The sequence below is a fragment of the Cotesia glomerata genome, linkage group LG4 (genome assembly GCF_020080835.1).
Source record: "Cotesia glomerata isolate CgM1 linkage group LG4, MPM_Cglom_v2.3, whole genome shotgun sequence".
NCBI lineage: Eukaryota > Metazoa > Arthropoda > Insecta > Hymenoptera > Braconidae > Cotesia > Cotesia glomerata.
In genome coordinates this window covers 11,766,450-11,779,248 of record NC_058161.1, presented here as the reverse complement: position 1 = coordinate 11,779,248, position 12,799 = coordinate 11,766,450, and the positions used below count along the sequence as shown (strand labels likewise).

Sequence of the window (12,799 nt, the reverse complement as noted above, 5' to 3'; positions counted from 1 at the left end):
AAAATTGTCCTATGTACTTAAATTTTGCCGTCAGTGCTACACAATACATAGTATATTATATATTATGATTATTATTATTATTATTATTATTTTGATTATTATTATTATTATTATTATACATTTATAATATACGAAATATATCAATGTAACGACAAAAGCATGTATTGGTGATGTATATGTGCAATGAAATTTTGTTACTCTAAAATAACAAATTATTGATAAAGGATTATATAATATATAAATATTTGTAAATAAATCAACGATAATTATAAAACAAATACACTTTCATCTGTTCTTTATTTTTTTTACCTTACAATAAAAATTCCTACGAAGAAAAATAATAAAAATTACTGAAGCTACTCAACAGTCTCAACAAAACTGCGGCGAAGAAATAATAATAAAGTTAGCCGACATTTTTGATTTTTTTATTTTGCTTAATTTATTAAATTATAACTAAAAAATATTTTTAAAAAATTGCACTTATAGTTTTTGAAGTTTTTAACAAATAAAATAATTTTTTTGCAATAATTTTTTAATAGAAAAAATCATAAAAATTTTTAGATGCCGGCTAACTTTATTTTCATGCGAAGAAAGCGAAAAAATGGCGGCCCGAAAAGTTTAAAAAATTTTTTTAATAAAACTTATAACAATTTTTTATGGTATTAAAGTTAGCAGTCACTTGACGATTTTTTAATTTTATTTAACAAACAAATTTGTAGAGAAAAATCATGAAAATAAAGTTAGCCGACATTTAAAAATTTTTAGAATTTTTTTTTATTGAAAAAATGATTAAAAAGAATAAAAAAAAAAATTTCACTTGTAAAACACTTTAAAAACTATAAGTGCAATTTTAAAAAAATATTTTTTTGTTCTAATTTAATTATTAAAAAAAAAATTAAAATCGTCGGCCGACTTTAGTATTAAGGAAAAATTATTTTTAAAAAATTGCATTTTTAATTTTTTAAAATTTCTACATGTCAATTTTTTTTTTTGCTAAAATTTATTTGTAAAAAAATTATTAAAATTATTAAATATCTGCTGAATTATTTTTGATCAACTTTTTCCAGAACATTTTTAGAAATTTAAAATAAAAATGACCTTGATAATTTTCCTAAGTTTTCATGATTATGATTATCATTTTTTAAATATTTACTCCAAAAAAAAAAAAAAAACAAAACACCAAAAATTCATCACTTGTCACATCCACAACTTTAAATAATACTAAAGTTAGCCGACATTTTTAATTTTTTTATTTTTTTTTCAATAATTAAATTAAAAAAAAAAAATATTTTTAAAAAATTGCACTTAAAGTTTTTTAATTTTTTTACATATGAAATTTTTTTATAATTTTTTCAATGAAAAAAAATTCTTAAAATTTTTAGATGTCGACTAACTTAATTTTAATTAAAATTATTAAAACTTTGATTATAGCACCCAAAAATATAAAAAAAACATAAATTATAATTAACAATAATTAATAAATAACAAAAATATCAAAATTTTATTCAAAAAGTCAACAAAATCTTTCAAAATAACTCGTAACGTTCTTAATTGTCATTTCCCCAGAAGCTCTTACCGCCATCTTGGATTTCTCCCTCCAAGCTTCTCCTTCTTCTCTAGCGGTAAGATTCAAAATTCCCAGACTCGTACTTCAGCGCTACCTATTGATTCTTTTAACAACTGCGCAGTAAATCGAAACTTATTATCAAACTGGACGCCATGTGCATTGTCTGATAATTTCCTGAAAATAAAAATTGGTGGTGTAACAAAATAAATAATGATTTATTTATTGTTGACAAGTGAAAAGATTCGTTGAGTTTTAACAAAATTATTTATTATTAAATAATTGTTAATTTTACAAGTCACGTGGTAGTCTCGTCGTGGTGTCTTGGAATTATTTATTCCAATCGCGTGAAAAATAATTATAATATTTATGTTTTGCAAATATTAAAAATAATTAAAGTAAGTAATTACTTTTTTAAAATTAGTTTATAATAATAATTTTGTTATTCTTTTCTAATTGAAATTTATTTCAGAGCTAACCTCAAAATGGACGACTTTTACGACCCGGACCTGGAGGCGCGACTGTACGCGGAGGTTCATTATACAAATGACTCTTACTCGGAGGCGAATATTGACCCAAGAGCGCTGGCACCAGAAGGCGATGTCCCTCCTGGCAGTATCAGGTCTTATGCTAAGAAGACGGGGATGATCCCGAAGAAGCATCGCGCGCTGATTGACGGCCCCAGGACACTTGGAAGTCATCGGATGCAAGAGCCAGCTCCCAGGCAGGAGTTTAGGTTTGTTATGTAAATTTTTATAGATTGAGTTGGTAAAGAGGTAATGCGTCGTGAGGATTGCGAAATTTTTTCGTGACGGGATTCTTTTTTTGTGTTAAGAGTTAGGTAATTTTTTGGATTCGTTTTAAAACAAGTGTTTTTTTTTTAAATTGTTTTTTAAATTTTGTGGAAGTTAAATCAGCTGAGCCCTGTCATTTATTTATTTTTTTTTAATTACATGACATTAAAGTTAGAAATATTTTAACAATTTTTTAATTTTATTTATCAAAAAAATTATTTTTAAAAAATTGCATTTTTTATTTTTTAAAATTTTGACATCAATTATGAAAATGAAATTTTTTTAATTAAAAATTAGAACTAAAAAACTATTTTTAAAAAATTCCACGGATAATTTTTAAAATTTTCTACATGTGAAAATTCTTGTTTTAATTTTTTAAAAATTATTTTTCAATAAAATAAATTTTCAAATGTCGGCTAATTTAATTTTCTTAGTTACTTAATAATTTTTTAATTTTATTTATCAAAAAAATTATTTTTAAAAAATTGCATTTTTTATTTTTTAAAATTTTGACGTCAATTTTTTTTTTTTTTTTAATTTATTTGCATGAAAATTAATTTAGCAGATATTTAATAATTTCTAGAATTTTTTTTTTTTAATAAATTATAGCAAAAAAAATTAGAGAAAAAAATTGACATGTAGAAATTTTAAAAAATAAAAAATGCAATTTTTTAAAAGTAATTTTTTCGAACAAATTTATTTGTTAAAAAAAAATTAAAAATTCTCTAGTGACAGCTAACTTTAATGTCATTTTATTTGCTGTAAAATTTTTTAAATTATTTAATATATACTAAATTAATTTTCATTTTAATTACTATAAAGAGAAAATTCTTGAAAAATTACAAAAATGATTTTTTTATAATTTATTTGGCTAACAAAAAATATTAAGTTGTCACTTAAATTTAATTTTTATGAATTTAAAATAATTAATTATTAAAAATAATCCCAACAAAATTTTTATATTAATTTTCCATGAAAATTAATTCATGACATTAAAGTTAGCAGTCACTAGAGAATTTTTTAATTTCTTTCAACAAAAAAATTAGTTCCAAAAAATGATTTTTAAAAAATTGCATTTTTAATTTTTTAAAATTTCTACAAGTCAATTATTTTTATATTTTTTTTTGGTCATAATTTATTTGTTAAAAGAAATTCTAAAAATTATTGAATATTTGCTAAATTTATCATCATAATTAATTCTGAAGATATTTTATAATCTTAACAATTTTTTTAACATATAAATTATATAAAAGAAAATGAAAAAAAAAAAAAATGACATTTAGAAAATTAAAAAAATAAAAAATCCAATTTCTTAGAAATAATTTTTTTGAGCAAATTTATTTATTAAAAAAAATGAAAAAATAGTCAAATGACTGCTAACTTTAATGTCATTAATTTTCCATGTACTTTTTTACTAATTTAACTTGAAAAAAAAATAATCTAGTAACTTTAGATTAAGATTAAGATTTAAATATAATTTCAGGTCCAATCAATCTGATCTGACAAGAACAATCCCTTCTTTATTCAGTCTTGATCCAGCTATACCACCAGTACCTCCAAGATTTTCATCACCCAACCCTCCAAGATTTACATCCACAAACCCTTCAAGATTAAATATACCAATTTCATCAAGATTAGGCCCATCAATTTCATCAAGATTAGGTCCACCGATTTCTCCAATTCCTACCGGATTTACTCCCTTGGATTCCAACCGACCCAATATTTTCGGCAATTACCCGCCAGATTATCCCAGATCTGGACACCTGCTAGATCCTACAGCCATTAGCTTCGACAATTCCAGACTGCCACCCTACATGTACAACCAAGCTCCAAACTTCCAATTGAATCCTTACGCATCAGACAACTTCAATCAAAATCTCCTGGACCCTTACTCGTCTCCCAGACAAGATTTGCCGCACTTCAACCAGCCAGATTTCATCAGATTGACCCAGTCGTCGCCAAGCAGGAGCAAGGCCCAATCCAGGAAAGATTCTCACATGGCAAATCTGAAGGATTTTGCCAAGAAAGTTCGCAATCGACGGAGAAGAGAGAGAACAAGAAAGAACCGCAAGCTTTTTAAGGGAAATAAAAACTCTATTGTTGAAACCAATTCGTCTACGCCTCGGAAGAACCCGGACCGCGCTGCAAGGCATCCAGATGTTAACAAATCTAGTGATGGGACCAAAGACGTCGTTAATTTGAATGATTCTATTGAGGTAATTGAGATTCAGGAGTCGGCTAATGATAATCTGACGCAATCTAATCTTGGGAGTCAGGTGAGAAATGATGAGATGAGTCAAGGCGAGTCTGTTGATGATTTAGACGATTCTGAGGAGAGTTTAGATGAATCTGAGGGAAAGTTGGATGATAATCTTGATAAATCTGGTGATAACTTGGAGAAATCTGATAATAGTGACAAATCTAAGAATTTGGACAAGTCTGAGGAAAATTTAAAGACTCCAAATAGAAATTTGGATAAATCTGACAAAAATTTAGACAAATCTAGTAAAAATCTTGATAAATCTAATGACAATTTAAAGACACCGAGCAAAAATTTGGAAAAATCTGATCATAATCTTGATAAAACAAAAAATTTGAATAAATCTGATGAAAATTTAACACCGAGCAAAAATTTGGATAAATCTAATAAAAATCAAGATAAATTTGATCAAAATTTAACACCAAGCAGAAATTCAGACAAATCTAATAAAAATCAAGATAAATCAGATCAAAATTCAACACCAAGTAGAAATTTGGACAAATCTAATAAAAATCAAGATAAATCTGATCAAAATTTAACACCACGCAGAAATTTAGATAAATCTAATAAAAATCAAGATAAATCTGATCAAAATTTAACACCAAGCAGAAATTTAGACAAATCTAATAAAAATTTGGATAAATCTAATAAAAATCAAGATAAATCTGGTGAAAATTTAACACCAAGTAAAAATTTGGACAAATCTAATAAAAACTCAGATAAATCTAATCGAAATTCAGAAAAACCTGGTCATAATATTGTCAAATCTAAAACTTTAGAACCACCAAACAAAAGTCCAGAAAAATCTAATGGAAATTCGAAGACACCAAGCAAAAATCTGGCTAAATCTAACCCAAATCTTGACAAATCTGATCAAAATTTGACCAAATCTGACGAAAATCTTGACCATTCCCAAAAATCCGTAACTCCAACTAAAGATCCCGAGAATAAAGACCCAAATCTGATTTCAAAATCAAGACTCGAGCCATCATCGAAAGACAACAACTCAAAGTACAACATAAAATCTCCCTCTAAATTTTCTAAATCAATGGCGACGCTGGATTCTTCATCAGACTCAGATTCTGACGAGTCTATTTTCGAAGTGCCTGTTCCGCCTAAACCAGCTCCGCCGCTAATAAATCTCAACGATAGTGACGAATCTGATGATTCTGACAGCGAGGAAGATTCCCAAGACGTTCCTTCTAAGATTAATCTCGAAGAGGATGAAAATGAAAATGACGATGATGATAATGAAGAAGAAAGTTCTGAAAAGCAGATCTGGGACTGCGATGATGATGATGACGATGATGAAAAAGAAGAAGATAATTCTAATTCTGAGAAGCAAGTCTGGAACTGTGACGACGATGACGACGATGATGACGTTGATGATGATGAAGAGAAAGAAGAAGACAGAATTGAGGCAAATTTTGTGCTAAATTGCTCCCAGGTCCAGAAAGCTGTTCCAACTTTGGAGGAACTAAAGAAAGTCAATCTGACAAATCTGGAGGCTAAGGATGATCCCAAGGTGTTGGAGACAATTACTGACACTACTGAAGCGACTGCTTCGACGACGACGACGACGACGACAATAATTACCGAGGACTCGGGTGATAAAAGCAGACAATCTGCTCCAAAGAATTTGGGCTCGGATAAAAAACGACCGAGGGATGAGAGCAGAAATAGGGACGACTCTCTCAAGCCGATAAAAGTTCCTAGGAGTGACAAGAGCAAGGATAACACCAGCTTTGAAGAATATGTCTCGAAGCCAATGCCCGTGTCGTTGAGAGCTTTTTATACTGACTACAGAAGCAGCGGGTGTATGAACGATGTCATGGATGTCCAACATAAAATGTCGAGTAAGTATTTTTTTGTGGTTTTAAATTAATATTGATGGTGTTGATGCTAATTAGGTGTTTTTTTATTTTGTTCTTCTAGGGAATCCGAATCTCTGGGCGATTCTAGACGCTGATCTGGTTTGTCGTGGAGGGGACAAAAGGCTCAGGTGCTCGTATTGTCATCAGCCAGGACACAAGAGGGAAAATTGTCCGGATAAGAGGAAACTTACTTTGTGTCATATGTGCGGAGAAGGAGGACACTCGGAGTCAAGGTGTCCTCAGAGAATGTGTCTTACCGTAAGTTTATAATTATTATTACAATTAATATTATTACTAGCAACCTTGCAGTCACTATGTGAGTTGTGAACCATAAATAAATAAAATTTTGCTTCATTAAATAATAGCTATTGTTAAATTACACTGTACTTTCTTAAATATTGACGTTTTTAAAGATATAAGCTCATCCTGATGTTACACTCATCAAGACCTTTCATTTGAGTACCCACATACATTTTTGATATATTTTTCATATATACATATTTATAATATATATATAAATATATAAAATATATGAAAAATTGATGTGGGTACTCAAATGAAAGGTCTCGATGAATGTAACATCGGGATGATCTTATATCTTTTAAAATGTCAATAGTTCTCAAGATTCAAGGTCATTTTTTAAGATATAAGCTCATCCTGATGTTACACTCTTCAAGATCTTTCATTTGAGTACCCACATGCATTTTTTATATATTTTTCATATATACATATAAATATATAAAATATATGAAAAATTGATGTGGGTACTCAAATGAAAGGTCTCGATGAGTGTAATGTCGAGGTGAGCTTATATCATTAAAAATAACATTTATTTATAGTTAACAAATTTGATTTGGTTGAAATATACAATTGTTAGCACCAAAGAAATATTTTTTAACTATAAACAAATCTGGATTTCATTCAAATATACTACAACTTTGTCTCAAATAAATATTTCTGGTGATATTTAAATAAAAGATTTATTTATAGTTAACGAGCCTCATTTCATTTAAATGAATTGTTTTCTCAGTGTACATGATGTAATGGAATCCAAATTGGAAACAATAGAAAATCCAGTAATATTTCGATGATTCGCGAATTGTTCGAATTATTCGGGAATTATTCGAATTTTTTTCGAATTATTCGTCGAATTTCGGATAATTCGAAAATTCGAATTATTCGATTCGAATATCAATATTCGATTCGGAACGAATAATTCGTAAGTTCGAATTATTCGCACACCCCTAACTATTATCATTCTAATCGTTAAAAATAAAATTTCAGTGTGGAAAGAAATACTCATCTTACCGCAAAACCTGCGAATACTGCCGTAAACTCCAGTGCACCCTCTGCAAAAGCGTGGGCCACTTGAAAACAAACTGCCCGGACCTCTGGCGTCGCTACCACCAAACAACTACCTCAGAAGGGGTAAACATCCCCCCGGACTTACGTGAAGTCCTCAAACCATCTCACAAATTATACTGCTGCAACTGTACTCGTCGCGGCCATGAAAGTTCCACCTGCAGCAGGTACCGTTGGTCTTCACACTTTCCCTCGCCCATATCCGTCACCAGCTACACCGAGGGACCGAGCTATCCAATCAGAGAATCAGTTGAAATTCCTCCAGAAGCTCCAATTGCTCTAGAAGCTCCAATTCCTCCAGAAGTTCCAACTCCTCCAAAAGTTCCAATTCCTCCAAAAGTCCCAGATCCACCACCCCGAGAAGAAATCCTGTTCCACTACCAAAACTACCGAGTAATCCCCGAAGACTGGTGCTCAGACACAATATACCCTTTGGAAATTCCAAATATTTCCTATAACCTGGAAAGTTCCAAGCACCAGGTCCCAAAGTTCCTCACCAAACACTTTCCCGAAGAGTGTCATTGCTACATCTACGTCCACATAAAGCTGACGGTTCCTGACAAGCTGGTAGTGGAACTTAAGACACCTTCAGCGCCATCTACCCTGGAACTCAAGAAGTTGATGATCCAGTGGATGTCCAGAAGAAAAGAAGATCGGAATAAAATGACGTTGACCCCACGGCTTCCTGTTAACAAAGCTCTTCTTTTGAATGCCCTGCTCGACAAGTTCTACGATTTTATTACCAATTCGTCTCTTCGAGGTCTTCTCGCTTACGATTATGAACTTGAAGAAAGGACCAACTCTCTCGGTTCCAAGATGGAAAGCTGCAGAGTAAATAGTATTCAAGCGTCAAAATTCAAGAATCGGTTAAGAGCAGTGGAACCACGGTTCTCCAAAAAATTACTTTGTTCTCTGTATAATTTCAAACTAGCGCCATCTGCTGAAGCGATTATCAACGACTTCCACAAACTTCTTAATTTATTATCATCAGACAACGCCTGGGAGGGAGACCACGGCCGAGATAGTCTTGTTCCACAGGCGATGTATATGAACTTTTGCTGGTTCAATTTTGAGTTGTTTACTCTTCACCTATCTGACTACATTGTTCATGCCAAGAACTTGTTCTTGGAACGGGTCGAACAGTTAAAAATGAGGAATATCAAGAAACATCTGTGGGCTCAAGAAATGGGCTTGAAATTGATGTTCAACAGGTCACAACGGGTCAATTTCTTGTCTGAGGGATTTAAGCCGGGTGTTTTGAAGCCTAATAAGTGCAAGGAGCGCCATCGTCAGTTTGCTAAGAGTCTGCGAATTCGTGCTAATGCTAGGACCAAGAACAAACAGAATAAGAACAAAAATAACAGTAATGATTCCAAGAGCAGTGAAAGTGGCAATGATGATTGTTCCAGGAACAATGATAGTTCTCAGAACTTTGGTGGTTCTGGGAACAATGACAGTTCCAAGAACATTAGTGGTTCTAGGAACAATGATAGTTTCAAGACCACTGGTGGTTCTGGGAACAGTGGAAGTTCTAAGAACACTGGTGGTTCTGGGAACAGTGGAAGTTCCAAGAACATTGCTGGTTCTGGGAACAGTGGAAGTTCCAAGAACATTGCTGGTTCTGGGAACAGTTATGGTTTCAAGAAACCCAAAGAAAAACCTACTTCGCTTATTGTTGATGGTAAAATAAATTTGGAGATTCTGCAGAGGGAAAAACTTGCCTGCCGAGCTCAGGCTGCTGTTGATTTGGCGAAAAAACATGGATTGAGGGATTATGCTGACCGAGCTGAGCTGATGGTGAAGAAGATTAAAAATGGCGGAATGGTAAAAAAGAACGCCATTGAACAGCTGTGGTCATTCTTGGTGAAAGAGCTCAGGGGGAACAATATCAATTTCCAAAATTAGACCCACGGTGTGTTTAAATTATTATTTTAATTAATTTTAGTTTATTTTTTAATTTGTTATTAATAAAGATTGATAATATGAATAATAATTTCCTTGTTTTTATTTTATTTAGAAGTTTGAATGGAGAACCTGGAGATGCTGGAGGTAAATTTTGGATGGTTGGATGTTTTATGATTGCTGGTATTTATGAATGTTATTTACTAGAAAATTTCTTACTACAAAATCCTGACTAAAATTTTCTAAATTAAAAAATTATTCTTACATTTATTAAAAGAAAAAATGAGTTTTTAATTTAATAATTAAATATTGAAAATGAATTTATTTGGGAACTTGTCAAAGAAAAAAAATAGTCAATTACAAAACACTCGTACACTTAATTAAATTACTTCTTGATTGGCGGCGGAGCGTTGATGGGTGGTGGCGGTCCGTTCATCGGTGGTCTGAGTTGAGTCATGGGTCCCATGGGGCCCATCATCATCGGACCATTGGGGCCCATCATGGGAGGCCGCATTCCCATCATCGGCGGCATGGGACCGTGGGGACCCATCATCATCGGGCCTCCCGGTCCCATCGGGCCACCAGGGTGCATTCCCGGCGGAGGCATCATTCCCATTGGGCCTTGTGGGCCTGCTACTCCTGGTCTGGGTCCTAGATTGGGGGGTGGGGGAATCGCGACACCCTTGTTTGCCGCGAACGGATTCGAGGCGATTTTTCCGGCCTTGAAAGCCGCCGTTGTCGCGTCAATCAAATGCTGGGCTTGCTCTTCCATCCATTTTTGGTAGAAGTACTTGACGTTGTCCTTGTGCTTTCGCCCTTGGCAGTGGGTCTTTCTTACACTTGGCGAGTCGTGGGTTAAATATGTGTCGCAGTAGTCGCAATAATATTTCGGCATTTTTTTCTGAAAATTATTTTCAAATTAATTAATGTTTTTATTTTTAAAAGAATTTTAATATAATTATTTAATTAAATAGTTAATTTTTTAACTATTAACTAATTAATCAGATAGTTTTTTTTTTCTAAATATTTTTTTTAATGAAAATTAATTTAGCAGATATTTTATTAATTTAAAAATTTTCTTTAACAAATAAATTATGGCAAAAAAAAATTGACGTAAAAATTTTAAAAATTAAATGCAATTTTTCAAAAATAATTTTTTTCAAAAAATTTATTTGTTACAAAAAAACTAAAAAATAATCACTGCTAACTTTAATGTCATTTTTTTAATCTAAAGTTTTTTAAAAATTTATTTTTTTTTTAAATTAAATTAGCCGACATTTAAAAATTTATAGAATTTTTTTATTGAAAAAAAAATTAATAAACAAAAAAATGAAAGAAAAAATTGACGAAAATTTTATGAATTCTAAGTGCAATTTAAAAAAAATTTATAGTTAATTATTACATTGATAATATTTATAAAAAAATAACAAAATAATAATTTTAGGTTAGAAAAGCATTATTAAAAAAAATCACAGTACTTTATTATTTATATAAATATTTAAAAACTCACCTTTTTTATAAATTAAAACTTTATTTTCAAAAAATAATTCCACTTAAATTAAAAGATCTTTTAATTTATTATTTAAGTTGTTACTTTTGTACAACATACAACACCGTGATAAAAATTAAATTCTCAGTGTTGACTATTGATATATTAATAAAGGTTAACTTTCATGAGCGACATTAAGGTCTTATTCCATTAACTTGAAAGCGCGCGCATTTTTTAAAATTTAAAATTAAATTTTAGTTGCGAAAAATTATTTAATTTAAAAATGATCTAAAGTTTTTATAATTAAAATAGACAATTGTAGGACTTAATTAAAAAAATTTTAGTTAGAATTTAAATAGAACTTAATTAAAAAAATTTTTTAATTTAACAAGGTATACAAAATCAATAATTACAAATCAATACTTAAAGATTTATTTATTAACTTAAAACCTGGACTGAGATTCCCTTGATGAATTCGAAAAATTGTTAGTAAAATTATTTTTAGCTTTTGAATTTTCAAAAGCGCGGTACATCGAATACCCGCGTCTGGACAATTCCTCCCCAGGTACAATCGCAGGATTAGAGTAGCAGAATTCGGAATCCAGTTCACGGTTCCAATCGTTTCTAAAAAAAATAAAATATTTTCAGTACATAATTAAAATTACAATAATTTTAATAAATATTTCTTTGTATGCAAAAAAATAATTAAATTACAATTATTTATATTAATTTACTCCACCATTAATTAATACGTGAAACTTTAGGAATAGTCAAAAATTTTCTAGAATCAAACTTTGGAAATTCTGAATTCATTCTGAAAAATTTATTTTATTTAAAGTAATTTCAAATTTATTTAATTCTTTAATCTTCAATTCTTTAAGAGCTAATTTTTAAACAATAAATTAAATATATCTTACCGGTCTCGTGATAATTTATTTATTTTAGTAAACAACACAATTATTAAAATAATTATTATTAGAATACAGGCAGCGACGACTCCGTATGTAATATATAATTGCAGTTGAATATTTTCGATATTTTCCTGCAAAAAAAAAGTAATAATTAAAATTTAAATATTCAAATAATTTTTGCACTTTGCGCGCTCTGCAATTCAGCGCTCCGCCATTTCGCGCAACCTTACATGGAAAAATTTAACAAAAACTTTAAATTAAAAATAATTAAACTGCAAAATGATGAAAATTTAAGTAAATTTACTATTTTGCAAGTACACAGATTAGAAAAAAAATTATTTGCAATTTTTATAATAAAGCAATTAGAAGAAAATGAATTTGGAAATTACGAAGTGATGTTTGTTGATCAAAATGGCGGTCTATGGAAATTTTCAAATAAGTAATTAATTTTCTTTTTAAGTCAAAAATTAAATTTTAGAGAAAAAGAAGAAGAAGAAATGCAAAATTTAATAAATTACTTACCATTATTGGAAAAAAAAAAAAATAATTTAGGTCGTCACGAACGCGTTGAGATTTGTTGATACACTAAAGTACTCAAAGTCTTGATATAGTGATTTAACTTGATAAAAATATATTTGTTATC

At 30.2% G+C, this 12,799-nt stretch overlaps 2 protein-coding genes and 1 long non-coding RNA gene across 5 annotated transcripts; 1 reads left to right on the top strand and 2 right to left on the bottom strand.

The window, feature by feature from the left end:
• The first annotated feature begins 396 nt into the window (after positions 1–396).
• On the top strand, positions 397–9,982 carry LOC123264277. Of its 3 annotated transcripts, XM_044727495.1 has the most exons (8): positions 1,704–1,966; positions 2,039–2,300; positions 3,842–5,239; positions 5,342–5,399; positions 5,442–6,474; positions 6,554–6,750; positions 7,777–9,766; positions 9,872–9,982. In XM_044727495.1, exons 2-7 carry the CDS (start codon positions 2,050–2,052, stop codon positions 9,757–9,759), a joined length of 4,920 nt encoding a protein of 1,639 aa, XP_044583430.1. In that variant the 5' UTR covers positions 1,704–1,966; positions 2,039–2,049; the 3' UTR covers positions 9,760–9,766; positions 9,872–9,982. The 3 variants fall into 3 exon arrangements, with proteins under 3 accessions (XP_044583429.1, XP_044583430.1, XP_044583428.1); XM_044727494.1 differs by lacking the exon at positions 1,704–1,966 and adding an exon at positions 397–402 and having other exon boundaries at positions 2,037–2,300; positions 5,342–6,474; XM_044727493.1 differs by having other exon boundaries at positions 5,342–6,474.
• An 89-nt stretch (positions 9,983–10,071) lies between these two features.
• LOC123264284 (U1 small nuclear ribonucleoprotein C) lies at positions 10,072–11,353 on the bottom strand. The gene is made up of 2 exons (XM_044727505.1): positions 11,267–11,353; positions 10,072–10,656 (listed from the first exon to the last, which is right to left on the bottom strand). The coding sequence occupies exon 2, from the start codon at positions 10,649–10,651 to the stop codon at positions 10,142–10,144; it is 510 nt and encodes a 169-aa protein (XP_044583440.1). The 5' UTR covers positions 10,652–10,656; positions 11,267–11,353; the 3' UTR covers positions 10,072–10,141.
• A 310-nt stretch (positions 11,354–11,663) lies between these two features.
• LOC123264285 lies at positions 11,664–12,254 on the bottom strand. The gene is made up of 3 exons (XR_006509294.1): positions 12,163–12,254; positions 11,985–12,059; positions 11,664–11,869 (listed from the first exon to the last, which is right to left on the bottom strand). It is a non-coding gene; the product is annotated as an uncharacterized LOC123264285 (long non-coding RNA).
• Between the last annotated feature and the right edge of the window lie 545 nt (positions 12,255–12,799).

What these genes read in the sequence shown, in the direction of transcription:
- LOC123264284 (XM_044727505.1), bottom strand. Translation starts at nt 10,651, where the DNA reads ATGCCGAAATATTATTGCGACTACTGCGACACATATTTAACCCACGAC.
- LOC123264277 (XM_044727494.1), top strand. Translation starts at nt 2,050, where the DNA reads ATGGACGACTTTTACGACCCGGACCTGGAGGCGCGACTGTACGCGGAG. An exon ending in GCTCCCAGGCAGGAGTTTAG is followed by an intron (nt 2,301 to 3,841) that starts GTTTGTTATGTA and finishes ATATAATTTCAG; the next exon opens with GTCCAATCAATCTGATCTGA. An exon ending in CTCAGAGAATGTGTCTTACC is followed by an intron (nt 6,751 to 7,776) that starts GTAAGTTTATAA and finishes ATAAAATTTCAG; the next exon opens with TGTGGAAAGAAATACTCATC.